Source organism: Pseudozyma hubeiensis (genome assembly GCF_000403515.1).
Source record: "Pseudozyma hubeiensis SY62 DNA, scaffold: PHS60, whole genome shotgun sequence".
Taxonomy (NCBI): domain Eukaryota; kingdom Fungi; phylum Basidiomycota; class Ustilaginomycetes; order Ustilaginales; family Ustilaginaceae; genus Pseudozyma; species Pseudozyma hubeiensis.
The window spans coordinates 1-25599 of NW_012133842.1; the positions used below are offsets into that span (position 1 = coordinate 1).

The 25599-nt window shown below is 56.8% G+C and overlaps 9 protein-coding genes across 9 annotated transcripts; 4 read left to right on the forward strand and 5 right to left on the reverse strand.

The window, feature by feature from the left end:
* Window positions 1–434: 434 nt before the first annotated feature.
* Window positions 435–1337, reverse strand: PHSY_006709 (hypothetical protein; the record flags this gene model as incomplete). Its single annotated transcript, XM_012337308.1, has 1 exon — window positions 435–1337. The coding sequence occupies one exon, from the start codon at window positions 1335–1337 to the stop codon at window positions 435–437; it is 903 nt and encodes a 300-aa protein (XP_012192698.1).
* A 684-nt stretch (window positions 1338–2021) lies between these two features.
* PHSY_006710 (potential nuclear condensin complex SMC ATPase) lies at window positions 2022–5693 on the reverse strand (the record flags this gene model as incomplete). Its single annotated transcript, XM_012337309.1, has 1 exon — window positions 2022–5693. One exon carries the CDS (start codon window positions 5691–5693, stop codon window positions 2022–2024), a length of 3672 nt encoding a protein of 1223 aa, XP_012192699.1.
* Window positions 5694–6409: 716 nt separating this feature from the next.
* Window positions 6410–8281, reverse strand: PHSY_006711 (neddylation-related protein; the record flags this gene model as incomplete). The annotated part of the gene is made up of 1 exon (XM_012337310.1): window positions 6410–8281. The coding sequence occupies one exon, from the start codon at window positions 8279–8281 to the stop codon at window positions 6410–6412; it is 1872 nt and encodes a 623-aa protein (XP_012192700.1).
* Window positions 8282–8654: 373 nt separating this feature from the next.
* On the forward strand, window positions 8655–10715 carry PHSY_006712 (actin; the record flags this gene model as incomplete). The annotated part of the gene is made up of 1 exon (XM_012337311.1): window positions 8655–10715. One exon carries the CDS (start codon window positions 8655–8657, stop codon window positions 10713–10715), a length of 2061 nt encoding a protein of 686 aa, XP_012192701.1.
* Window positions 10716–11000: 285 nt separating this feature from the next.
* On the reverse strand, window positions 11001–12560 carry PHSY_006713 (heat shock protein; the record flags this gene model as incomplete). Its single annotated transcript, XM_012337312.1, has 3 exons — window positions 11001–11446; window positions 11542–11602; window positions 12408–12560. 3 exons carry the CDS (start codon window positions 12558–12560, stop codon window positions 11001–11003), a joined length of 660 nt encoding a protein of 219 aa, XP_012192702.1.
* Window positions 12561–12738: 178 nt separating this feature from the next.
* On the forward strand, window positions 12739–14487 carry PHSY_006714 (hypothetical protein; the record flags this gene model as incomplete). The annotated part of the gene is made up of 1 exon (XM_012337313.1): window positions 12739–14487. One exon carries the CDS (start codon window positions 12739–12741, stop codon window positions 14485–14487), a length of 1749 nt encoding a protein of 582 aa, XP_012192703.1.
* Window positions 14488–14729: 242 nt separating this feature from the next.
* PHSY_006715 (hypothetical protein) lies at window positions 14730–15740 on the reverse strand (the record flags this gene model as incomplete). Its single annotated transcript, XM_012337314.1, has 1 exon — window positions 14730–15740. The coding sequence occupies one exon, from the start codon at window positions 15738–15740 to the stop codon at window positions 14730–14732; it is 1011 nt and encodes a 336-aa protein (XP_012192704.1).
* Window positions 15741–16105: 365 nt separating this feature from the next.
* On the forward strand, window positions 16106–20343 carry PHSY_006716 (tubulin beta chain; the record flags this gene model as incomplete). Its single annotated transcript, XM_012337315.1, has 4 exons — window positions 16106–16131; window positions 16232–16347; window positions 16452–16603; window positions 19021–20343. The coding sequence occupies 4 exons, from the start codon at window positions 16106–16108 to the stop codon at window positions 20341–20343; spliced, it is 1617 nt and encodes a 538-aa protein (XP_012192705.1).
* A 1257-nt stretch (window positions 20344–21600) lies between these two features.
* PHSY_006717 (hypothetical protein) lies at window positions 21601–25578 on the forward strand (the record flags this gene model as incomplete). The annotated part of the gene is made up of 3 exons (XM_012337316.1): window positions 21601–21960; window positions 22220–22364; window positions 22457–25578. The coding sequence occupies 3 exons, from the start codon at window positions 21601–21603 to the stop codon at window positions 25576–25578; spliced, it is 3627 nt and encodes a 1208-aa protein (XP_012192706.1).
* Window positions 25579–25599: the final 21 nt, after the last annotated feature.

A 25599-nucleotide genomic window follows, 5' to 3' on the forward strand; every position in this document is an offset into this window, starting at 1 on the left:
GGAGGGGGTGAGGGAGGGGAGGGTGGGGTTGTTCAGTAGGGGGCAGAGGTTTGAGTTTGAGGCGAGGGTGAGGGGGGAGGCTGAGGAGTGGACGAGGAGGGAGCAGGAGAGGAAGAAGGTGGGGGTGGACAAGGAGAAGGAGAGTGAAATGGAGAAAGGGTTGGGTGGGTTGGATACGACGAGAACGACAGCGGCGAGGAACAAGGCGAGGGCGTTGATCAGGAGCAGGTTGAGGAGGACGAATAGGTTGGTTGACCCGGTGATATATGTTTAGAGCCTTTCAAACCTGGCTGATCGACAGAAGCGAAGCCGCTGTGGCGAGAATTTGGCTGTCGGACTGCCCTCTCACATACACATACACACACACGCACATATTCGGCACGACCGTTTCTCAGGGTCCAAAAAGCATTTCCGTTCCATCATCCCGATCCACATCACCAAAACGAGCTGCCGCCCTGAGGCTTCAAGTCGAACAGCACAAATTCGGCGTCCTTCCCACCTTCGCTCTTGATCTCGATAGCATCACCCGCCTTGCCACCCTTGATGTACGCACCATCGCCTTCCTTGAGCGTATACTGGTTGTGCTTACCATCGCTGAAGGTGATGGCGGCTTCGTTCTTGATGCCCATGTCTGGGAAGTCGGGGTCCTTGTAGCCGGAGGTTTGGGCGAGGTGGATGTAGCACCAACGTTCGGAGCCGGAATCTGCGGCGGAGTCTGCGCCGAGGATGTGCGTGACGCTGGAGCCGGGGGTGAGGATCGAGGTGCGCGTGACGAGCGTCGAGTGGGAAGGGATGGGGGAACCGGCTGGTAGCAACCCGGTCTTCTCAGCTTCAGCGGGAGAGAAGGTCGAGATGGGTTTGATGAGCGTCTTGAGCGTGTTTCGCTTCATCTCGTCGGTAGCCGAGGTTGTGTAGTATCTCGGCTTCAAACCGCTGACATCGGGGGTGTACCAGATCTGGAGGAAGTGGCAGGTGTCCTTACCGCCGTTCTTCTCGCTGTGACGGATCCCCGTTCCGGCCGAGGTGAACTGCACATCGCCGCGGCGGAGGATCTCGGTGTTGCCCATGCTATCCTTGTGCTCGAGCGACCCCTTGAGCACGACGGAGAAGATCTCGGCTTCGCGGTGCGGGTGGGCGCCGAAACCGGTTCCGGAGGCAACGCGGTCTTCGTTGATCACGCGAAGGTTGGAGAACGACATGTGGTCCGGGTCATAGTACGAGGCGAAGGAGAAGGTGTGGAAGGTCTTGAGCCAGCCGTGATCGGCGTGCCCGCGAGCGTGCCATCTGCGTGGGGTCACTTGGAGCTTGGCCGCTTTCACCGCTGCGCTTGACGTCATGTTGTCCGTTGCGATGGTCGCGGAAGAGGGAGACGAAAGTGGAGATGAATGTGGACGGAGGGTGTAGTAGAAGAGTGTGGCTGCTAGGACCAATACGCTGAGCAAGAGGATGTTGATGCGTGGAAAAGCAGACGACTGTGGCTGTGGTTGTGCGGATGCTTTCTGGGTAACTTCTGACATAGAAGGTTGTTGCCAGAGACAGTTACTTTTATATGTACACCGTTGGAATGTATGGTGGTGGAGGAAGCCACCAAACAATCGACGCTCTGTGCGTTTCTCCGCCCTCAAATCCCGCGTACGACGGGTTTAGACGCGCTTAAAATCCGAACCGACGCAGTGCCGGGATTTATTGAGAGAAATCGAGTGTGAGATTTTTTGTCCTGTGCCTGCTCGACTCGACGGCGATATCGCGGTTTAGATCGAGGATTCAAGGCGACGCTAGCTTCGAGACGTTATGGTGTGTGCATCTACCAGCGACGAGCACCTTCCGGTATCTTCTTGAACAATCTAGGAAGCTTCATGGCTTCAAACTTCTGTCTCGTTCTACCAACTCGTATCAGCGACCAAACGTCTGTCTCGCCTGACCGCTTTGCTAGCTCAGACCTCTCACACAGGCGTGTCCACGATCAACAGTTTGTCGAATAGAAATACACTGATGCGCACCTATACTTGGCATCCTCCGCCTCACGCAGCAACCATCCTACCTCCCGCTCCCACCGCTCTTCCTCCCACCTTGCCCTTCTTCCCCCTGGCACCCCGCTCACCCGCATTCTCCTTATCCGCCTCCACCTCGCCCGCCGTCGTCCTGTTCGCATTCACCGTCCTCTCCACCAAACTAGTGCCATCCCTAAACCTCGCTCTGAACAGCACGTTCGCATTCGTAAACAGTCCTTCCTTCAACGAGACAACGATAAACTGACTGCCCCTGAACCTGCTTCTGAACAGCTGACCGATGTGTTGCGTGTGGCTCAGATCCAACGCCGCATCGATCTCGTCCAAGATGTACATCGGAGCCGGCTTGAACTGCAGCAGACTCATGATCAGACTGAGCGCGATCAAACTCCTCTGTCCACCGGACAGCTCTGTCAAGCTCTGCTTCCATACCGTCCCAAGACGAACCTTGACTTCCAATCCCTGTGTCAAGTCTTGGTTCTCCGGTGGTTGGAGCTTCGCATAGTTGCCCGGCAAGAGCTCGCCGAAGATCGATCCAAAGTCCGTGTTGACCTTCTCCCACGTGTTCTGAAGCGCATCGCGTTTGTACCGGTCGAGCTCGGTGATGGTATCCTCGATCTTGTCCTTGTCCTTCAGCACCGTCGAAAGCATGGTCTTGAGCGTCGACTCCTTCTTCTCCACACCTTCGATCATCGAGAGCACCTTGGGGTTCACCTTCTTGCGCATCCCTTGCTGCGTCTCCTCGAGCTTCTTGCAGCGTTTGCGTACCTCGCTCATGTTGTGCTTGCCGAAATCGTACACGGTTCCGGCTTGACCGAAGAAGCGCTGTTCGCTCTGGATCCATTCGAACTGGTTTTCGAGCTGCTGGATCTGCTTCTCGTAGCCCGCAACATCGCCCGTGAGCTTCTCGCGGTCGTGCGTCAGCTGCTTGATCGCAAGCGCACCGTCCGCGATCTCCTGCTTCTTCGACTTGAGAGCATTGCGCAGCGCAGCCAGATCGTCGTCGTAGCCCGATAGCGTAGCACGCTCCTCGACCAACTTGGACTCCACCTTGTCCACATCCGCCTGCAGCTCCTCCAGCTTGGCCTGCATATCGCCGAGTTCGGCTTCCACCTTCTTGATCGCGCGTTCGCCCTCCTTGATCGTCTTCTCGCACGCCGTGATCTCGACACGCGTCTGCTCCAGCTCCAGCTCCAACGTACGCACCTCACCCTGACGTGCCTTGATGTCTACGCTACGCTTCTGCACCTCGGCCTTCTTGCGTTTGATCTCGGCTTTGAGCTGGTCCAGCTTCGAGTCCTTGTTCTTGTCGAACTCCTCCATCTCCTTTTCGAGTCGCTTGGCTTCCTTGCCCGCGTCTTGCTGGCGCTGCTTGGCTGCGTTGATGGCTTCCTTGAGCTCGGCGATCGATGCTTTCGCCTTCTCGACCTCACCAATGATGCGCGTTGCGTTCGAGCCGCTGATCTGCGACTCGAGCAGAGTCACCTGATGACGCTTCAGGTCGAGGTCGCGCTTAGCCTTGGAGAACGACGCCATCTGTGCTTTCGAGGACTGGATCTCGAACTCCACCTTGCCGAGCTCGATCTTGGCGTCCTTGAGCGCCCGGTCGATCTTGATGAGGTCCTGCATCTTGATCAGCACGTTGCCCGAGTTGGGCTTGGATCCTCCCGAAAGCGTACCTGCAGGATCGTAGACATCGCCATCGAGCGTCACCGACTTCATGCGCACCGCATTGTCAAACGTCACCCGCTTCGCTGTGGCTGCGTCGGCGCAGATCAGCGTGTTGCCGAACACGTACTCCATGGCGCGACTCACGTCGTCATCGTAGCCCACCAGCGTCAGCGCCAGATCCACCTTACCAGGTGCGAGCTTCTGCGCCGCACCCACCTTCTCTGCAGCGGCGACAAAGGCGTTGATCTTGTTGAGCGGGATCAAGGTGACACGCTTCTTGAGCTGACCATTGGCGAGCAGCTTGGAGCCCACCTTTTCGTCTTCGACGACGACGTTGTAGAGTCGGCCACCAGCGCAGATCTCGAGCGCCGTCGAGTATTTGTGCTTGTCCTGATCGAGCTGGATGAGCGATGCCACCAAACCCTTGACGCGCGATCGATCAAAGTTGGGCTCGGGATCCGAGTATTGGAAGTCCATCCCGGCCAGCTTGGACTTGAGCGCCTCTTTGCGTTCGACAAGGTCCGCGACACGTCGGCTCCATTCGGCCTTGGACTGGAGCAGTGACTTTTCCTTTTCGTCGTCCCAGCCGAGCTTCTGCATGTGCGCTTCGAGCTGCTCCACAGCGCCGCGTGACGACTCGAGCTCGCCCATGAGTCCGGCCGCGTCCTTCTGCGCTTTCTTGGCGAGCGGTTCCTTTTGCTTGACTTCCTTTTCGAGATGTCCGATGCGCAGCTTGGACTGCTCGATCTCGGTGCTCGCGGCCGTCTCTTCGGCACGGGCTGAGGCGATTTGACCCATGTAGCCGCCCGCCGAGCTTTCGCCTCCCTTCGACTTGGAGGACGACGCCATGCCGGTGAGCAAGGTCTGCAGAAGCTCGTCCTGTTTGTTGACATCGGCGACGGCGCCGTCGTAGTCGGCCTTGAGCTCGGAGAAGGAGCCAGAGAGCTCGACGAGCTGCTCCTCCTTCTCGCTAAGCGTCTGGTGCAACGCCTCGAGCGAAGCCTGGTCTGCCTGGAGCTTCTTGCGCTCCTCTTCGACCGAGCCCATCTTGAGATCAACGTTGGTTTTGCGCTTTACGAGATCGTGCTGGAGCTCCTTGCTCTTGTTGACGAGCGCCTGGAGCTTGCCGCCCTTGGTCATCTCGGCCTCCTTCTTCTTTTCGATCTGGGCGAGCTCCTTTTCGATGCTCTCGATCTGTCGCTTGAGCGCCTTCGCCTCGTCTTCGCGTTCCTGCACGTCCTGCGATTTCTGGTCGACGAGCGCCTTCCTCTCCTCGTACTTGGCGCAGCACTGCTGCCATTCGTACGCTTTCGCCAGACGCGTGAGGCGGTCGAGTTCTGTGCTGGCCTTCTGATATTCGAGGAAGGAACGCTTCTCCTCTCTGAGCTTGTCGAGCTTGGGTGTGATCTCTTCCTCGAGCAAGGCGGTGATCTCCTTGACCTTTTGGTCCTTCTTGGACATGGTCTTGATGGCCTTGTCCTTGCGGTCCTCGAACATGCGCGTACCTGCCGCTTCTTCGATCATGGAGAGGATCTCTGCTGGCTTCATGTTGAGCACCTTTGTGATCTTTCCCTGCATGATGAGGAAGTTGGGGTTGTTGATGTTGAGCTGCACGCTCTGGAACATGTTTTGCACCGCCTGCTGGGTGGCCTTGTGGCCGTTGATGAGGTACTTGCTTAGACCGCCCATGGCGATCTGACGTGTGACGGTGATTTGAGGGCAATTCTCAAACGAGACGGGAGACTTGGCGCGATCCGTGTTGTCGAACACGATGGTGACCGAGGCTTTGGTGATACCTGCCTGGCCTCGCTTGTAGATGAGATCCTGTAGGTTGTTTGCTCGGACAGCAGTGAGGTTGGTGATGCCGAGCACGAAGCAGATGGAATCGAGAATGTTGGATTTGCCAGAACCGTTGAGACCGGTGATGGCGTTGAAGGACGCATCGAAGCCGGACACGTGCGTTCGCACGGGGTACGACTTGAAGCCGTCGATGATGAGTTCCTCGATGCGCATGTTTGCCTATTGAGGTGTGAGCGGAAACCTGATCGCAAGGATGTGATGTGGGCAAACGCGTGGCCGCGATCGTTGACCGGCGTTGGACAGGGCTGCCGGATTGCCAGTACGGGCTGCTATGCCGAGCTCTTGGGATGAACGAGTCTGAGTCTGTCGGCAGTGCAGTGGTTGAGAAAAGGAATTCTGCGGTCTCTTGATGTCGAGCCTAAGCAATTCTCGAAGTCATGTTCGTGCCACTGCTGGGATTGATGTTGGTAGAGGAGATGATCACTGCAGATGATTGGAGGAAGGCAAGATCCGTCGCTGTCGCTGTAGCGATCTGAGAGCATACAGAGAGTGTTGATCTGCTGTGTTGCTCTCGACCCAATATTTTTTGCTGAGCGCGCGTCCTCAGCCAGGTGTCGGGACAGCCGAGTTAGAGCGACCCTCGCCCGGACAGACCAACACACACGACTGTCAACGCGCTCTTTTCCCACTTGGAATGGCTTCCGCTGCTGCTCAGCTTTCCCTGTGGGCTGCTCACCGTCCATACGCGTCACAGCGGCACAAGGAAGCTCAATTTTAGCTGAGTGTTTATTTTGCGTCACGTGAGGCGGCCCTGTTTTTGGCCGACCTAACATCGCTTTTCAGCGGATGTTTCACCCATATATGGTTGCTTGGTCAAACACCGCCGACTGTGCCAGTGAGGAGCATGCTGATGTCGTGTTGATTGCTGTCTATAGCCGAAACGTACCGACAGCCTGCTGGATGCCGTCGTAGATGACCGTGTTGTCCGCTGGAATGTACTGCTTGGTGATCAGCTTGATCGCCTCCTGCGCTACCACGCCTCCCATCAAGGCTGTCGTCGGAGGCAAGCTTGCATCACCCGATCGCACCAGCTCGCCGACACTCTGTTCGATCCTTTCCCACTCGTCGCCGTCCTCCGAGAGGCCGAACTTGGTTGTGGCCATCGTCTTTGCCAACGCTAGCAGCTCGGCTTCGTCCTTGGACGTGTCGTGGCCCGTTGTCAGGTCGCGCATCTTGACATCCGCCACACTCGCGTCGAGCTCGCCCGTCGGTGTTTCCGACTTTTGTCGCTTCGCTGCACGGTGCTGATCGTCAGCTGACGTAGTCGCCTCCAATCCGTTTGCGTCCACGAAAGTCGTCGGCACAGCTGCGATGGACGACGAGGACGAAACCTGCGCAACACCGGGATAGCGTCCGTGCTGCTCTAGGAATTCGTCCGCTGCTGCAAGAGCAATGTGATGTTGAAACGTGCACGGGTTGACGGGATCCATGAACGCCAGCATGGCGGTCTCTTGATTGGGTGCTTGACTCCTCTGCCTCTCGCTGCGACCGCGGATCAATTTGAGATAGCCGGCGTGTTTGACGAACGCCTCGATCTCATCATCGGCGATTGTACCTTGGACACCTGCTGCTCTGCAGGTCTCCGCCACTAGCTGCTTGAATTGCGCCAGATCTTGCAGAGATTTGCTTCTGTATGTGTTCTGCAGCTTGATGTAGCCAGACGATGTGGCCTTCATGTCGGGTATCGATCCCGACAAGGGCAGAGACTTGGTCGGTGACGTCGCTACAAACTCGCGCAATGCACGAACCAGGATCCAAAAGTTGGTCGAGGCTGGTGTGACATTTGAGCATGCAGCATCTTCGAACATGGCTTCTACCTCGTCGGGTACGCCACCTCCTCCAGCTCCCTTGGAGGCGAGCGGCCGCCACAGATGCTTGCCCAAGGCGGACACCGCCTCATCGAAGTTTTCCGCGTCCAGATTGCCCGCGAGTCGAGATGCGTTGATCAGCTTGACGAAAGCGTCGCGGTCCTTGGATGCCGGCAGCTGGCCATCGTGTGTTGACCGCCACTCGGCCAGCTTCTTGATCAGGATGACGGGAAAAGGGATATGACTGTGCTCCATCGTATCGCTTGTGTTGAGATCAAATTGCTGCGCTAGCTCGAGTAGTTCTGGGAATGGCCGTGTGATTCTCAGATCAAGTACGCTGTCGGGATGCGTTTCGATGATGCCAAGTTCCTTGAGGCTAATTTGCATCTCAGCCAGCATGCCAGCGCTACGCACTCGAAGCAAAGGGATCTGTGGCGATGGAGGCTGCAGCGCCCACAATGTATCGGAGAGCGCCATGTCGAAGGACCTCGACTGGTTGACCGAGATGACGAGTGTAAAGGCGGCAAAGAAGCCTGGATCCGTTTGCAGCAACGTGGCGGGATCCTCGAGCTTGGCTTCTGACGCGACACTGGTGTTCATGTCTGTGAGCAGACGACACATCTCCTCTGCGGCGTACTTTCCTTCGCTCTCGCCAGGCTGCAGGAAGAAGTTGACGCCGAGGTCTGCAGCATCGACGATAGAATCATCGAGCAGCACAAACGAGCCGATGCCTGGAAGCACCAAGTTCTTGAGGATTTGAGCTGACAATGCCGAGGCTCCAATCACGAGGATACGAGACTTTTCTAGCGAAGACTGTCCTGAAGACGCCCATAGCCGCAATTGACGATCGTATCGCTGGGTATGCGCCGAGGGTCGCTGGCTTGTGATTTGCGAGTCCGAGGCCGGAAGTGGGTCTACGCCAATGCTCGACATCTTGTGAGCGACTGCCCTGCGACGATGACGAGTTGCAAGACAGAGGAACTAGCAGCGAGATCGGAACTGCAGCGAGCGATGCCGAATCGAGAGGATGTCAGGGCGAGGCTGTCGGTGGAAGAAGAGATTGCGGCGTGCGAGCATCCTTTTCGAGGTGGAGGTTCATCTCGGGGACTGCGCTTTTTGGCACAGGCCACCGCGGAACTGTCGCGCAGGGTGTGCCTCTCCGCCAAGTTTGACACGCGACCGAGCCGGAAAATGCAACACGCACCCAAAGCAGGAAGAAAAGTGTTGGTCTCCTCCTCTGACCAAACCGCTTTTCACCATCGGCCTGCGCTACCACCACGCTTCGGAAGCGCTCAGCGCTGCGACAATGTCAACGAGCACCCAGCAGGATGGCATCGCGCTCAGTGCAGCAACGAGATCCAGCGCAGGCTCGGCCGCTACCGAAAGTCGCAAGGTGTCGTTCCAACAACCATCCGCGACCGTCCCGAGCAGGTCTTCGACATCCGCACATCTTTCAGCTTCCAGCACATCGAGGACGGCAAACTCATCAATTAGCTCGCAGAACTACACAACTGCATACACAGGAGCGACCCGACGTCATTCTCTGTTCGGCACCGAGGACAGAGTCATCCTTGACATCGGCAGCAGGTACTCCAAGTTTGGGTTCAGCGGCGAACCTCGCCCGCGTGTCATCGTGCCGTCCGTCAGCTTCTCCCAGCCGTCTACCTCCTATCTGCATCTCGATACATCATCAACGCAAACTGATGCGCATAACGTTGGCGAAGCACTTTGGGATCTGGACTTTGAGCGATGTGCCGATGACCAGCTGCGTCGAGGCAAACGGGCCCTTGTGCTTGCGCAGCTCACGCAACTCCTACGCAACGCTTTCACCCAGCATCTCATGGTCGATCCGAAGCAGAGGAAAGTGCTTGTAGTCGAGCATCCGATGCTGCCGACCTCGATCAAGGAGTTGATCTTTTTGGTGCTGTTCAACAACCTTCAGGTGCCGTCGGTGGCATTCGTGCCCTCACCTTTGCTGAGCTTGCTAGCCGTGGGTCGAATCACAGGCCTCGTCCTCGAGAGTGGATACCTCGAGTCGACTCTGACGCCAGTATACTACGGGAGGCCGATGACGAGCCATGTTGCATCGACAACTCGGGCGGGCAAGCGGCTCAATGCGAGACTCAGGCATCTGCTTTTGCGGCATGGCAGATTTGTTGCCGCACAAGCTAGTCTGCAAGACTCATCAAAATCGCTGCGAGAGCGAACGCATACCATCGATCCATCGCTGTTGACGGACGACCGGTTGGAGCAGATCAAGGCGAAGGCGCTGTTCGTCAGCTCTTACGATCCTGATCTCAGTGGTCTGGAAGATCTCTTCTCTGACCTCGAAGTCGAATCAGCCGAATCACGCCAAGGACTGGAAGCGCTGCAGGCAGAGTCGGCTGCTTCAACCCGCCAGCGATACTCCTCTATCTCGACTGCCACGCCATTCACTTTTGCAGTGACGCCCGACTCGGTCGATCCGAACGGCACCGCTTCGGTCATCCAGAGCATATCGGCTCCTCCGAGCTCGACCTCTTCTACTCTTTCGGGCGCATCTCGAGGGGCGCAAGCATCTGGCGTCATCGCCATACCAGGTTGGGTTCGTGAGCGAGCGGCAGAGCTTCTCTTCGAATCGGGCAATGACGACGATCCCGGTTTAATCGATACGACCGTCAGAGCCATCTCGAAGCTGCCGATCGATCTGCGCCGAGTCATGTGCGAAAACGTCCTTGTCTCGGGTGGGACGGCCATGCTTCCCGGCTTCGCGAATCGATTCAGAACGCAGCTGGCGATGGCGATCGAGAAAGCAGAGCAGCCGGGAGGCACGTTGTCGATTGACAAGCACGTCAGCTATCGTAGCAAAGCGAATGGTGAGGTGAAGTACTCAGTGGAGCGGTCGAGTCTTCATGGCTCAGTGGCAGTGATGAACGATCCCTGGCCTGACACATCACGAACAGAGCAGGGGAACGGCACCGGTGGTAGCAACCAGACGAATCAAGGCGGATCTGCGCCAGCGTTCGCAGCGAATCTCTTACCTTGGATGGGAGCATCGCTAGCAGGCGCATTGAAGACGACGCCTCTCAACGCCGTCACGCGCGAAGCATACGACGAAGCCACGAAAGCAACTCAGGACGAAGCAGGATCGGAGGTGACGGAGAAGCAAGACGAGAAAGACAAGCAGCAGCCACAGAGACCGGCGCTGACGGGAGCCAGCAAGCGAGGCTCCTTCGTGGGTGTCGTAGGTGGGCTGGAGACGGGCGCCTACGGTGGACTGGCAGCGGTGAGCCGACATTTGATCGGAGTGCCAGGTGCGAGCGCAAGCAGTGCAAGTCCGACGAAAATGTCGAGTGCCGACGCTTTGGCTGACAGCGAGGCGGATTGAGTGCGCACTGCAACTGAAGAAATGTCATATGCGTCTCGTCTGACAATGCTGCTGAGAAGAATCTGGATCGGTGTCGTACGTCGGTATGTGCGTGTGAGAAAATTGGATGATGTTGATGCAGATATGAAGCTTAGATTTCGAGGTCGCCCTTACCCCGACAAACTTGCTGGACGAACAGTCTGACGAGCTGGCGTAAGTCGGGGCGAGGGGCCGATGCTGATGTTACAAAGTGGTGTGTGGAGTCATCGAGTGTGACGAGAAGGTTTTGAGGTTCGAACAGTGTATCTACTCGGTGATCTTGGCGAGGATCTCGGAGTCGCGGATGAGGAGGTACTCGTCTTCACCGACCTTGATCGAGTTGCCGCCCCAGCTGGGGAGGAGGACCTTGTCGCCGGACTTGACCGAGGTAGGAACCACCTTGCCGTCCTTGTCGGGAGCACCAGGGCCAGTGGCGATGACGCTAGCCTCAGGAAGCGGGGAGGACGAGGCAGAGGAGGGGATGAAGAGACCCGAGGAGGTCTTGGTCTCGGGCTTGAATCGCTGCACCAGGACGCGGTCGAGCAGAGGCACGACCGACTTGATCGATCGGATGGTGGATTGAGTGGCCTGTTGCGCAGTTTCGCAGGCAAAAGTGTCGGCAGAGAGTGTGGCGTTCAAGAGTGGGAACCGCGTCGGATGGTGCGATGATCGGGACAAGCGAAAGAAGGCAATTGGGATGTCAGCAAATGTGACTTGAACGGAGGCGAGGTGAGTGGCATTCGTCGTAAGGACCGATAAAAGGGCAGAACCAGCAGCTACGGCCACCCTCCATGGAGCGTATACGTACCATTTTGGGTGATGCGATGTGAGTTGCTTCGACGAAGGTAGTGATCGATGGTGGGGAAGAACTAGAATGACGGTGAGCAACTTTTACGAATGGAAAACAGCAATCTGGAAGAAGCGAGCCTGTGCCTCACACTCTCGCCTTGAAAATCAAACTCGGAACACGGGCTCAATCGCTTCCCGGCTTCTCTTGCTCTGACGACTGTCACCCAGACGAATCGTTTGTAGACACGACATTACTCGCAAAGCTCAACATCCCATCTACACGTCGTCCACTTCTCACTGTTGAGTTGTTTGCAGCCATGACACCGGCAGTCCAATCAAGATCTCAAAGTCAGAGGACATTAGAGAGTGAATGTCGTCGGCCTGGAAGCTTCGAGAGCGTATTTTTTCAAGAAGAAACATGGCCATCTGTGACTCTACGCTAAGCCCGGCGGAGACTGTGTGGAGAAGGCCAGCCAAAAAACAGAATCGGGCAAAACCGTGATCCGGTTGGTTGGACTTTTCTGTGGCTCAGCAGCACTTCATTGAGTAATCCAATCTGTGCTCGGGCAAAAGCCGGCCAAAAAAAAATAGATCTTTAAATTCCAAAAAGAAGCTTGAGGAACAAAGCCGAAAAAATCGAGCCGGTATAGAGACAGGCTCAGACAGCGCAAGTCGAAGCCGGTGGATGTTGTCGCCCTCGTGCCGCGTTAACCATGAGTGTTCGCTCGAAGATGCCTTCAGGTTCGGCTCGATCCGACGTCGAAGCCTTCTGTGTCTCTGGAAAGGTGGAAGGTTGAGCTAAGAAGAGATTGATATAGCAAGCAACGAGCAGTGGAGGACGTAGCTCACAAAAAATTTAAAGATCATTTTGGCTGATCGGCTAACGTCGCCGTGTGCTGCCCGTTGGAAAAGTGTCAGAATCCGAGCCAAGTGCCAATCAGATGGCCGTTTCTTCTTGCACAGAAAGGCACAAAGCCGGAGCGACTGTGTGCTGTGTGATTTGTTCTTCTTCTGAGAAGTCAAAGACTGGAGTGTCATATTCTGGACCGAGCTCAGTTCAGTCTTGTCCTTCGCACACCAACTCTCCTTTCTCTCGTCCTCCTCCTCGTCACTTTTGCTTCTTCATCTTCGACTATTGCACAGTCGACGACGACGCTTCATTGGAGGATCTTGTTTCGCACTTCTATTCTCTTCCTCACATCCTTTCGCCGCCAAAATGTCTCTTCTCCGTAACGCCGCTACCCCGGCTCGCAAGGCCGCCTCCAACCAGGGCCGCAGCTTCTCCACCTCGCTCGTCGCAAATGCCCACAAGGAGGTCAAGTTCAGCAACGATGGCCGTGCTGCCATGCTCAACGGTGTCAACCTCCTCGCCAACGCCGTCTCCGTCACCCTCGGTCCCAAGGGTCGCAACGTCATCATCGAGCAGCCGTTCGGTGGTCCCAAGATCACCAAGGACGGTGTCACCGTAGCCAAGTCCATCACCCTCAAGGACAAGTTCGAGAACCTCGGTGCTCGTCTCGTCCAGGACGTCGCCAACAAGACCAACGAGATCGCCGGTGACGGTACCACCACCGCCACTGTCCTCGCTCGTGCCATCTACGCAGAGGGTGTCAAGAACGTCGCTGCTGGTTGCAACCCCATGGACCTCCGACGTGGTGTCCAGGCCGGTGTCGACGCCGTCATCAAGTTCCTCGAGACCAACAAGCGCGCCGTCACCACCTCTGCTGAGATTGCACAGGTCGCCACCATCTCGGCTAACGGCGACCACCACGTCGGTCAGCTCATCGCCACCGCCATGGAGAAGGTCGGCAAGGAGGGTGTCATCACCGTCAAGGAGGGCAAGACCCTCGAGGACGAGATCGAGATCACCGAAGGTATGCGCTTCGACCGTGGCTACATCTCGCCCTACTTTATCACCGACGTCAAGACCGCCAAGGTCGAGTTCGAGAAGCCCCTCATCCTGCTGTCCGAGAAGAAGATCTCGGCTCTCCAGGACATCCTCCCCTCGCTCGAGGCCGCCGCACAGGCCCGCCGCCCTCTTCTCATCATCGCCGAGGACATTGACGGCGAGGCTCTCGCTGCCTGCATCCTCAACAAGCTCCGCGGCCAGCTCCAGGTCGCTGCTGTCAAGGCGCCCGGCTTTGGTGACAACCGCAAGAGCATCCTCGGTGACCTCGGCATCCTCACCGGCGCCCAGGTCTTCTCCGACGAGCTCGAGACCAAGCTCGACCGTGCTTCTCCTGAGATGCTCGGCACCACCGGCGCTGTCACCATCACCAAGGAGGACACCATCTTCCTCAACGGCGAGGGCGACAAGGACCGCCTCGCACAGCGATGCGAGCAGATCCGTGCCGCCATCAACGACACAACCACCTCCGAGTACGACCGCACCAAGCTCCAGGAGCGCCTCGCCAAGCTCTCGGGCGGTGTCGCCGTCATCAAGGTCGGCGGTTCCTCCGAGGTCGAGGTGGGCGAGAAGAAGGACCGATACGACGACGCTCTCAACGCCACGCGTGCTGCCGTCGAGGCCGGTGTGCTGCCAGGTGGTGGTGTTGCGCTGCTCAAGGCTTCGCTCTCGCTCAACGAGGTCAAGACCGCCAACTTTGACCAGCAGCTCGGTCTTTCGATGCTCAAGGCCGCCCTTACCCGTCCCGCACGCACCATTGTCGAGAACGCCGGCGAGGAAGGCTCCGTCGTCGTCGGCCGTCTGCTCGAGAAGCCCGGTGACTTCACCTACGGTTACGATGCCAGCGTCGGCGAGTACAAGGACATGATCGCTGCCGGTATCTTGGATCCCTTGAAGGTGGTTAAGACAGCGTTGCAGGATGCTTCCGGTGTCGCTTCGTTGCTCACCACGTCCGAGTGCTGCATCGTCGAGGCTCCTGAAGAGAAGGGCCCCGCGGGCGGTATGGGCGGCATGGGTGGAATGGGCGGAATGGGTGGCATGGGCGGCATGGGTTTCTAAACAGCTCGGCCGTCTAACGTCTAAAAAAAGAGACGTAGGAACGTCTTACAAGCATCGATCGCATCTTTCTTCCATCGTTGGTTCACTCCCCTTTTGCCGAACCTTCTTCTAACCATATTCTGTGTATTACCAATAGTATTCCCTCTTTCTTTCAGAAACTTTGTGTCCGGCATTGGCATCACCACTCGAATCATCGCTCGTTTCTGTGTGTGTGTGGACGGAAGTGAATAGTGTGGGGTTCTTCATGAAGAAGGGGATGGGGGATTGGGTTGACGATTTTGGAGCCAGAGTTTGGCGCGTGCGAGTCGTTCTGCTTGTTTTTGCTTTTTGACTGCGAGTGTATCGGCGGTGGCAGTGGTTGTGGTGCTATCGTTTGGATGATCGGTTGGAGAGGTTTGTTGGTTGGTGGATTCGGTGTCGCTATCGGTGTCGTCGTAGGTGACGAGAGGTGCACCGGTGATGAAGTTTGCGGGGACTTTCTGCGAGATGCGGCAGGCAGATTCGTAAGTCATCTCGCCTTTGGTGGTCTTTAGCTGTTCCCATATGGCGTTCCAGTGGAGATTGCGGGTTTTGTGGAGGAAGGAGAAGCGTTCGTCGCTAGCGTGGTTGGTGAGGATCTTCAGCTCGAGCTGCGAGGCGTTGCTGGACGAAGCGACGATTCTGGCTGTCTTTTGCATCAGCTCGAATTGACTTCGACTCAGCTTCAGTTCTTCCTCGATGGTAGCTTCGTGATGTAAGGGTGGTGAAGGTGATACGGAAGACAGGTTTGCCAGGCGTGTCGCACGTTGGGCTTCCAACGCCGATCTTGCTTTGTCATGCTTGAACTGGTCCGCTTCGACATCCGTCATGTAGAACATGTCTTCGGTATCACTGTCGAGATCTGACCACCCGACGTCCTCCATCGGAAGTACTGTTGAGCCCGTGTGCGGAGGTTTTGGTGGTAGTTCGGAGAGCAAGTGGACGGCATCGTATCGATCGGTGGTGACGGTCTGTTTGCCGCAGCTGCTCGTCCACGTCACGAGTCTTGCCCCACGATTGTCGGAAGACCCATCAGGTGCAACTTGAAGCGTTCGCTTGAGAACAGCGTCGTGATTGAGGGTGATCTCGTACGAAGTCGGATATAGCTCGTCCGGTAAGGAGGAAGAACGGTTGGTGGAAGAGGGGGCGAAGATGTGTGCTGATGAAGAAGAGGTGAAGATGTCGGGGAGATCCGGTTCTGCGAAGCGCCTCTTCTTTGCTTCCCTTCGACTCATGATGTCGGTGCATGTGCGATGGTATACATTGTGAGTGGAGATGGGGCAGCTGGGCGAGGCCAAGAAGAGGTAGGAATGTGGGAGGAGGGGAAAGAAGCAACATTGGACCCTAAAACAGCAAAGGAAAACTCCACCTCCGAATCCCGAAATGTCCAAAACGTCAAAGAACAGACCATCCTTGCGCATTCGATATGGATCACATCCACGACCCTACAGAGCACTACAGAATAACTCTACCAACTTGCGGCAACTTTGGCGCTCGAAACCGGAGATAAAGATTACCAATCAAATCCAGTGCTGACTTAGAACAGGTCTAGTCAAGGGGAGGAGCAAGCGAGCGAGCAGCAGCTCAACATAGATCCAGCATGTCTGACTTTTACGTCCGATACTAGTAAGCAGGCCATTCCGAGCACGTCTGCTCTACGACCAACGGAAGATACACGAAGAGCATGTTGTGTACTGACAGAATACTTTGATGATCACCTCTGCAGCACCGGACATCAGGGGAGACATGGCCATGAGTTTCTTGAATTCGAATACTCACGAGGTCGATTGCGCTATGCCAACAACTCGAACTATCGCAACGACAGCCTGATTCGCAAAGAGAGTATGTATCCAAAGAAGCGCTCTCCCTTCTTTTTTCCTGCCGTCTGGAACGCTGTACTGACCGCTGCATCCCACCTTCACTCTCCGGGGTACCCGTTCTGACAGTGTGGATTAGCCCTCTCATGGTCGACGAACTACGCCGCATCGTAGAGGAATCCGAGATTATGCGGGAAGACGACGCCAAATGGCCCAAGAAGAACTCAACTGGTCGTCAGGAACTTGAAGTGAGGTTGGGCAAAGAGCACATTTCGTTCGAGGTAAGTTTGAGTCCCCTGAGCCTTTTCTTTCACCACACAATCAGTCAGCTAAATAATGACCCCTCTCTTTTGCATGCTGGTTTCTGATATAGACGGCAAAAATCGGCTCACTAGTGGACGTACAAGATAGCGAAGATCCGGATGGATTGAGGGTGATGTACTATCTGGTGCAGGATCTCAAGTGTCTGATCTTCAGCTTGATCTCGCTGCACTTCAAGATCAAGCCGATTGCTTGAAGACGATGCTTGCATGCTTGCGCCCTCACTACTGGCGATGCGTCCCTTGTTCATCCTGTACTTTTAAGCAAATCGATTCGACACTGCCAACTGTATTGTCCAGCCTTTGACTGTGATTGGACTCCTCTGCGTGGACAGCCCCACGAGCCAATGACCATGATTTTGGTTTATTGCAGCTTATCCATACAGTTTGCAGCCAGAAAAGACGGCTGTAAAACGCAGGCTCCAAAAATGCTCGCCCGATTTGATAGAGATCGGCGATCTCTTCGAACTCGAAATTTTAGCCCATGCACGAGCGGCTCGGTACGCGCGACGCGTCCACTCTTGGCCTGCTGTTGTTATGCCTTCGTTCTTAGAAATGTGATAACAGAGAGAGGAAGCAGATCAGGTCCAGGCGCTGTTGCGCGCGCAGACTGTTCAAAGCAGAGCTTCACTTTGATAAAGTCACACCTTCCTTTCGAGAAGCCTTGTGCCAGCTACCACAAGCGCCTGTTGTCTCGCTAGTGGTCATCGTTTTGAGCGCACAACAAAGACAGTGAGCGTGGCTTCCCTATGTCAGTTAGACGAGAAGCCTCTATCATATGAAAGAGAGAGAGGTGGAAAGCAGATGATGGACAGGGACGCCAAAACAGCGTTCCAGACTCAAACAGGGCTCAGAAATATCCCGGGCTCCTCTCGAGACAAAAGGCAGTGTAGGCAAGCTGCCAGAGAGTGACTATCGAGCAAGCGAATTCGGACGTGCATCGCAAATCCTCCTCATGCCTCGGTTTTGTATTCAAAACAAAAGCGAGCGCGTGTCTGGACTTTGAAATCGTCAACCAAAATTCAATCGCTTGCCCCGAGGCAGAGAGACACTGGCGACGAGGCGGAAGGGGAGGAAAAAAGAACAACACTTTTTGCGCCGCACCCAGTCGAGCGTGCGTGCGAGCGTGCGTGCGTCTCTCGAGAGTGTCAGTTTGGAAGAGAACGGGCGAGCGAGAGACGGAGGGCGACTGTGCGTGTTTCGCCTTCTCTGGGCCGTCCTGGCCGTCGGTCGCACTGGCAGTCCAACACTTTTGAACTTTTGAACATGAGCCAGCCAGCCAGCCGGCCAGCCAGCCCAGCGAGCCAAATCCTCAATCGACACAGCGCGCGCCGCCCCTCTGAGCCCAAAGTGTGTGATCGCCACCTGCTCACCAACCATCCTCCTGCTCACCAACCTCTTCCTCTGCGACCTCCGTTCTCACCCGGCCCTCGCTTCTTCACCTATTCACCACCACCACCTTCTTTTCGGCAACACAGGCGTCGGTTCCTTCTCCAGGTTCTTTCAGCCTAGTTCGCGTTCCTCCAAGTAAGCTGTAAGTTTCTTGATCCCAAGGCGAGCAACAACCCTGTTCACGATCAGGACCACCCGACGACTCGACAGCATCCGACACCAATCTAGGCGCAGCGCGACACTTCACCACGATTCGAAGCAAGATCTACACGCGCACCCCCCCTTGGCATCCTTCCTGATGCATAATCGGTAGCTGCAGTGATGCCGTTGAGGATCATCCCGCTCGCAAATCACGCGTCATCGAGAGAGCATGCTGCCCATACTACACTTGCTGGAAGCGATGCCGACGTGTCACGTCAATAGAGGATCGAGGAAGCATGCTTGATTGCGCAGGTGGAGCCACAAGGTCCATCCATGGCAGGCAGGTGCTGGAACCAGACTTCAGCTTGCACAGTGACATGCGCAAAAGGTGTCGCGCCCTTTCCCGGTCGCCAGCAACAATGCACCTACCTTCCGACAACGCAATAGTCTCGTGCGATCGTTCGACATTTCGTAACATCGATCGACGGCCTGCTCGTCCGGACTCCTTATGACTGTATCTGAAAAGACAGACATGACTGACTTTCCTCCATCTCCGTCGTTTGCGCGCGTTTCCAGTCATCAAACGAATCAGGATCCATATTCGACCTACCTTCTAACCTTTCTTCAAGATGCGTGAGATTGGTGAGTCGCATTGTCACCCGCATATGGTCTTTCTTTTAGCATGCATCAATTCGCTAACACTTGCTATCTTTGCACCCGCCACGACTCTCAACCACCGTCCAACGTCTCCTCCATCTGCACTGCTCCCATGCTATCCTTGTCACCGTCCCGAACCTGATCTATGATGTCGCCAAACCATTTCGCCCCCAACAGTCCACCTTCAGACCGGTCAGTGTGGTAACCAGGTTGGTACCAAGTTCTGGGAAGTGCTCTCGGACGAGCACGGCATCGACCACAACGGTAACTACATCGGCACCAGCGACGACCAGCTCGCCCGTATCAATGTCTACTACAACGAGGCCAGCGGCAACAAGTACGTGCCTCGTGCCGTGCTCGTCGATTTGGAGCCCGGTACCATGGACTCGACTCGTTCGGGCCCCCTCGGTGGTCTCTTCCGCCCCGACAACTACGTGTTTGGTCAGTCCGGTGCCGGTAACAACTGGGCCAAGGGTCACTACACTGAAGGTGCCGAGCTCGTCGACTCGGTCCTCGACGTCATCCGCAAGGAGGCCGAGAACTGTGACATGCTCCAAGGTTTCCAGATCACCCACTCGCTTGGTGGTGGTACCGGTGCCGGTATGGGTACCCTCCTCATCTCCAAGATCCGCGAGGAGTACCCCGACCGAATGATGGCCACCTTCTCGGTCCTCCCCTCGCCCAAGGTGTCGGACACGGTCGTCGAGCCCTACAACGCTACCCTCTCGGTGCACCAGCTCGTCGAGAACTCGGACGAGACCTTCTGTATCGACAACGAGGCGCTGTACAACATCTGCTTCAAGACGCTCAAGCTCAATGCTCCCACCTACGGTGACCTCAACCACCTCGTCTCGCTGGTCATGTCCGGTGTCACCACCTGCCTGCGATTCCCCGGTCAGCTCAACTCGGACTTGCGCAAGCTCGCCGTCAACATGGTTCCCTTCCCGCGTCTCCACTTCTTCATGGTCGGCTTCTCTCCGCTCACGGCACGTGGCTCGCAGTCGTACCGTGCTGTGACCATCCCCGAGATCACCCAGCAGGCGTTCGACAACAAGAACATGATGACTGCCTGCGACACGCGCCTCGGTCGCTACCTCACGTGCGCCGCGTACTTCCGTGGCAAGGTCTCGATGAAGGACGTCGAGGACCAGATGCAAAGCTTCCAGCAGAAGCACTCTACGCAGTTCGTCGAGTGGATCCCCAACAACGTGCAGACGGCGCAGTGTGACATTCCTCCTCGTGGTCTCAAGATGTCGGTGACCTTTATCGGCAACTCGACAGCGATCCAGGATGTGTTCAAGCGTATTTCGGAGCAGTTCTCGGCCATGTTCAAGCGCAAGGCCTTCTTGCACTGGTACACGGGTGAGGGTATGGACGAGATGGAGTTCACCGAGGCCGAGTCGAACTTGCAGGACTTGATCGCCGAGTACCAGCAGTACCAGGACGCTTCTGCTCTGGACGAGGACATTGAGGGCGAGTACCTTGAGGAGGAGGAGCTCGTCCAGGAGTAAACTCGAGGAGCCCTTGTTGGACGGGCGAGACAGCGGTCCGCAACGACAACAGACCGGACGGGTCTCGATGCTGTGCTCTGTTCTGGCTCACAGCGCAGGGCCGGGTCGAGACGAGGTGTCGGACTGCTGATTGGTGCGTACCGCGCAGCTTGGCCAGACTTTCTTCTTCTGATTGCCCTTTTTTGATATCAAGTGAGCGTTGTAAGCTCTGTTGTTTGCCCTTTGAAATTCCCCAGATTCTAAGATATGCTCTTGCGTGTGACTGGGCCAGCGTGTGGGTGTCGTAGATGTCAAGTGTGAGCAGGGTACGAGGGCGTCCGGTACGCATTTTGCGGAGGGAGGAGGGAAGCGTAATCTAACAGTGAAAGGCAGCGGTCGCATCGTACTTCCGCCGTGTTCACAACGAGCAAGGGCGAGCAGAAGGAGCAGAAGGAGAACGTGAGCACGTCGGTTCGACCATACACGAGAACGGCGCAAGAGAGCATGCATGGTTTGAGGCTGGCGGTTCCCAATTTGCGGGGAAAGCTGGAAGCGGTGACCAGTCAGTTACTCGAAGCTCTGACGAAGATCTTTTCTTGACGACGGCGCTTTCACACCCTAAAAAACAAAAGGTTTGGGTGGGGGTGGATTTCTTCCTTTTGTGGTTCCCCAGATTCTGGACTCCCTGACAATCACTCACACACACTCACTCTCCATCGGCTCCTCACTGCAGCATTACGGATGCAACGTTGCGCGTCTCTACCTCTGTCAGCTACGAAGCTTTTTGGTTTGAGCAACTCATAGCTGATACTCTGCGGAAGGAAAGAGGCGAGCGGTGCAGTGTGTGTCGTTAGCTTGTCTCGTCACGAAGCGAGAAGAGGCGGAAAAGCCCGGCGTCGATGATGATCCACCTCGTGCATCCAAATCTCGTACCGGCACGAAGCGACACAGCAGAGAGAAAAGAGAGAACGATTATGAGGTCACGCACTCTGCCGTGTGCAATCGGAGGGCAATTAGGAAAACAGCAGCTGTTTCGGCTAACCACACATTTGCACTGATGCACGCTTCGGGTAGTTTGGTGTGAGAGAGAGACTCAGCGCTACAGAGCTGCAGCCGCGTGCATTTCAATGTTTTAGCCCTTCCCAAGACAGGCCTGCAGAAAGTGGGCGCACGGCTCGCTTTCAAAAACGGGAAATTCAGGCTCAGAAGAGTCGGCTCTGCACCAGCGCCAAACAGCCCTCTCCACACACACTCTCTCCTGGGCAAATCGGTGACGGAATGACCGAACAGGCGTGTGTGTGCGTGACATTTGGATTCACGTTTCCTGAGCCGCTGCTCACTGCTCACTGCGTTCGTATTTGTCCCGCTCAAACTTCGTTCTTCCTCTTCATCCCAACTCCAACTCCTCCTCATCCTCATCCAGCAGCGCAGAGCCGTCGTCGTCGCACCAAGTGCAGCTCTGACCGAATTCGAGGCCATCACTGCTTGCAAGGCGGCTTGGTCACCTTCTCTGGCCTTCTGGTCTCTCGGTCCTCGTTATACCCCAGTTTCGCCCTCCGTCGGTGCTGCCACAGCCCACGCCGCTGTCCTCGTCACACCATCGCCATCGAGACCAAGCAAAAGCCTGAAGCCTGTCGAGTGCAGCTGTCTCTAGGTCCTCGGCGCCGATTTTGAACAAGCAGGACAGCCGTCCAAAGCTCGATCAACTCGGACGCTTCTTTCAGAGAGAGACGAGCGATTTCACACCGTACCTGCCTTCATAGTAAGCTAAGGAAGGATCACCTCCCAACATGTCGAAATCCGTAAGTAACGACTTGAGCATTTGGATGGAATTGCAATCCAGCGACAGGAGTCCGACTGACCTCTCTTTCGTGCCTATCCTTGTCTCGCCTCCTAGAGCAAATCCGAGCTCTACCTCAAAGAGCTTGACTCGGCACGTTTGCGTGGTAACTGGCTCAGCGAACAGCCAAGCCAGTCCGGCAAGCCGCTGCCTTGGAGCGAGCTTCTCCGCAAGTTTTCCAAGCACAACCCGGACAAGCCTTGTAGGTGCCAACCTTGCCCGCTTTCGCTCAGCCTGGCTCATCTTCATACGAGTACTGACACCTCGCACTCTTCTGCGAACCCCCTTTTACAGCCCTAGGAGCACTTGCAACGCTCGAGCACGAGCTCAAGGCTGCCTTCCACAACTTCTACGCCGACTCAAACTACACCGATGCCTCCCATCTGGACGACTACAAAGTGTATCCGCAGGCGGGCGATGCTACTCTCTTCCCACCAGTCATGCAGCCCGGTGCAGAGGGCGTCGGCTGGTCTACACAAGGCGTCGCTCAGATCGCCGACCGCGTCCTCGAGTACGGCGACAGCGCCAATCGTCTCGCCGCAATCTCTTTGCGCGCCTTGGCGTTCTTCGTGCTCGGCCGCGACGACGAGGCGGTCGACATTTTGCATCGCGAAAAGTTCATGGAGTCGGCCGGCGAATCCGCCATCGCGCCTGAAATGCACAACGCCGCGCTCACTGGCCTCGTCATCCAAGGATTCACCATCTACGGAATGGCCAACGAGCGACTCCTCTATTCCAAGAACGAGCCTGGATATGCGCCCTTTGCGCTTGCCGGGTTCGCCAGAGCCATCGAGTTACACGAGATGGTGCGTGGCGGCAAAAAGGCCAATGCGCTTCGTGGTCTGCAAGCCGACGAGATCGAGAGGTGGGCCGAGGTGGCCCTCTACCGCAATGCGCTCCTCTCGATTCGCGCAGGCGAGCCCGTACAAAGCCTCAACGCCCTTCGATCCTACCAGGCACACGCCAGTCGCTGGCACAACGAGTTCCGTCTTCCGCAGCGAAACGTCATCCATCGCTACTACCTGCGCGTCCTCAACCGATCCGCCGAACTAGGCACCTACGCCGATCCACCAGAGCTGCCTCCGCCCAGCCGCGATGACTGGCGAAGCAAGGCGTATCAGCTCACCGTCGTGGCCACCGTCGCCGCGCGCGTCCAGATTCGAGACTACGAGTCGGAGCGCCTTCACCGCGACCCTGCCGCCAAGCGCATTGCTCCTACCTTCTCTTCGCAGCGCGTCACATCACGCACCGTCTCGACGCGCCGACCCAAGGTCTACCGCGAGCTGCGTCCTCCTTCCGTGTCGTGGTCCAATGAGTCGCTCACAGCGCAGAAAGCCGCCTTCAACTCGCTCCAAAAGTCGACCGCGTTTCCCAAAGCGAACCACATCAACGACGAGGTGCTCGACTTTGCTGACGAGATGATCAAGGCGTGGGAGATCAACGGAGAACTCGGAGGCGAACAGGCGGACGATGCTGCCGAGATCTTGCATGGCCTTGTCGAGCTCACCTTCCACTCGCAGCGCATCGCACGCTACCTGGTCACGCTCCTCTTTGCCGCTGAGTGCTTCGATGAAGCTAAGCGTGCTTTGCAGGCCTACGCGCAGCTTGTAGAAAAGGCGAGGGAAGCCGACGCGAGCGCCGAGACCAACGCTTCTGGCAGCAAGGCAGAAGTCAAGGAGAATGGCGAGGCTCAGGCCGAGAAACCGCAGGAACAGCAGCAGGCCAACGGCAACAAGACGACATCTTCAAAGGATCACGATAGCGATGAGGTCTACGCAAGCACGCTCGCTCACGGTGCCTACCTCGTCGGACGTCACTGCAATGACTTTACGCTTGCAGACAAGATGGCCACAAAGGCGCTCGCAGTGGCTCTCGACGACAAGGGCCAGTACAAATCTACTCTGCAGCACAACACGATCTTGCTGGCCCGTCTGAAGCGTGTTAGCGGCTACGCCAAAGCCGGTTTGGCGATCGAGCTAGCGGATCCTGTGCGAAGGCCGGTTTTGCAGTCGGAGGCCCTCGCCGACCTCACCGCGGCCGTGCAGCTGGACAGCCAATCCTCGGAGGCTTTCTACCAGCTCGCCTTCTTGCAGGCTGAGCTGCGCGATGTACACTCTGCCTTGCAGTCGGCTCGCAAAGCGGTCGAGCTTGAGCCGGCAGACGTCGAATCGTGGCACCTGCTGGTGCTGCTGCTGTCGGCGCAGAAAAAGTACAAGGACGCATTCAAAATTGCCGAAGTGGCGCTCGACGAGTGCGAAAAGGACGACAGCGGAACCAGTACAGGCGCTGCCAACGGTTCGTCACCAGCCAACTTTGCAGGCTCTCAGCTGCTGAGCGTCGACTACCCACCTCGGCCGTTGGAGAGGAACGAGTCGATCTTGCGGCTCATGGTGACGTACAATGCGTTGGAAGAGCTCAACGACGGAGTCGAAAGTGCGATTGCTGGACAAAAGGAGCTCTTCTCGTACTTCCACCGCGTGTTCCCGTACGCAGCAGCGGCAGCAGCTTCAGCCTCGGCTTCGTCAGCCGGTGGAGTTGGAGCCGGGGTGGGAGCCGACAACCCACGCACATCCAAGGACTTGGGCGGCTTGCGACGATATGGCTCGCTCGCCGCGGTTGGTGGGGGTGACAACAGCAACGACACTGTGCTAGCTCGGTCGCAAACGACGGCGAGTCGAGTACGATCGTACGCCCAGAGGTCGGCGAGCGGTGCCGGCGGCACACAGAAGAGCAACGCGGCCATCTTGCCAGGCATGCAGTTTGGCGGCGAAGACGACGACCTGTCGGAATCGGGAGCTGAGCGTAAGATGCAGCATCTCAAGAGGCAATCGGTCACTCTGGCCAAGATTTGGTTACAGTCGGCGGCGAGCTTCCGACGTGCTGGTCAGCTCAAGGAGAGCCGATCTGCGATCCAGGAGGCTGAGCGTCTGCAGCCGGGACTGGCGGACGTGTGGGTTCAGCTGTCGCTGTACTTTGCTAAGAACGGATCGAATCGTCTGGCGGTGGATTCGCTGTACAAGGCGCTGGCGTGTTCGAGCACGGACATTGCTGCGTCGGTGCACCTGGCACGTCTCTTCCTCGCCGATCCCGAGCTCAAGCCCAAGCGCCACGCTGATGTCGTGCACCCAGGGCCCGCCGCCACGGCGCCGGTCGCGGTCAAGCACAACTACGAGTCGTCCGCCGAGGCGACGCTGAGCGCCAAGGCGCAGGATCTGTCTTCGGTGAGCTTGGCCGAGGGTCTGTTGACGACCACCACCAAAGGACCGGGTTGGGACTCGAGCGAGGCCTGGCTCTTCCTGGGCCAGGCGGTGCAGAGGAGTCAAAGGGCACAGCGGGCGAGGGAATGCTTCGAGTATGCGCTCCAGCTGGAAAACACCAAACCTGTCCGTCCGCTTACCACTGCTTTGTTGCGATGAGCGGGGTCAAACACATCTGTC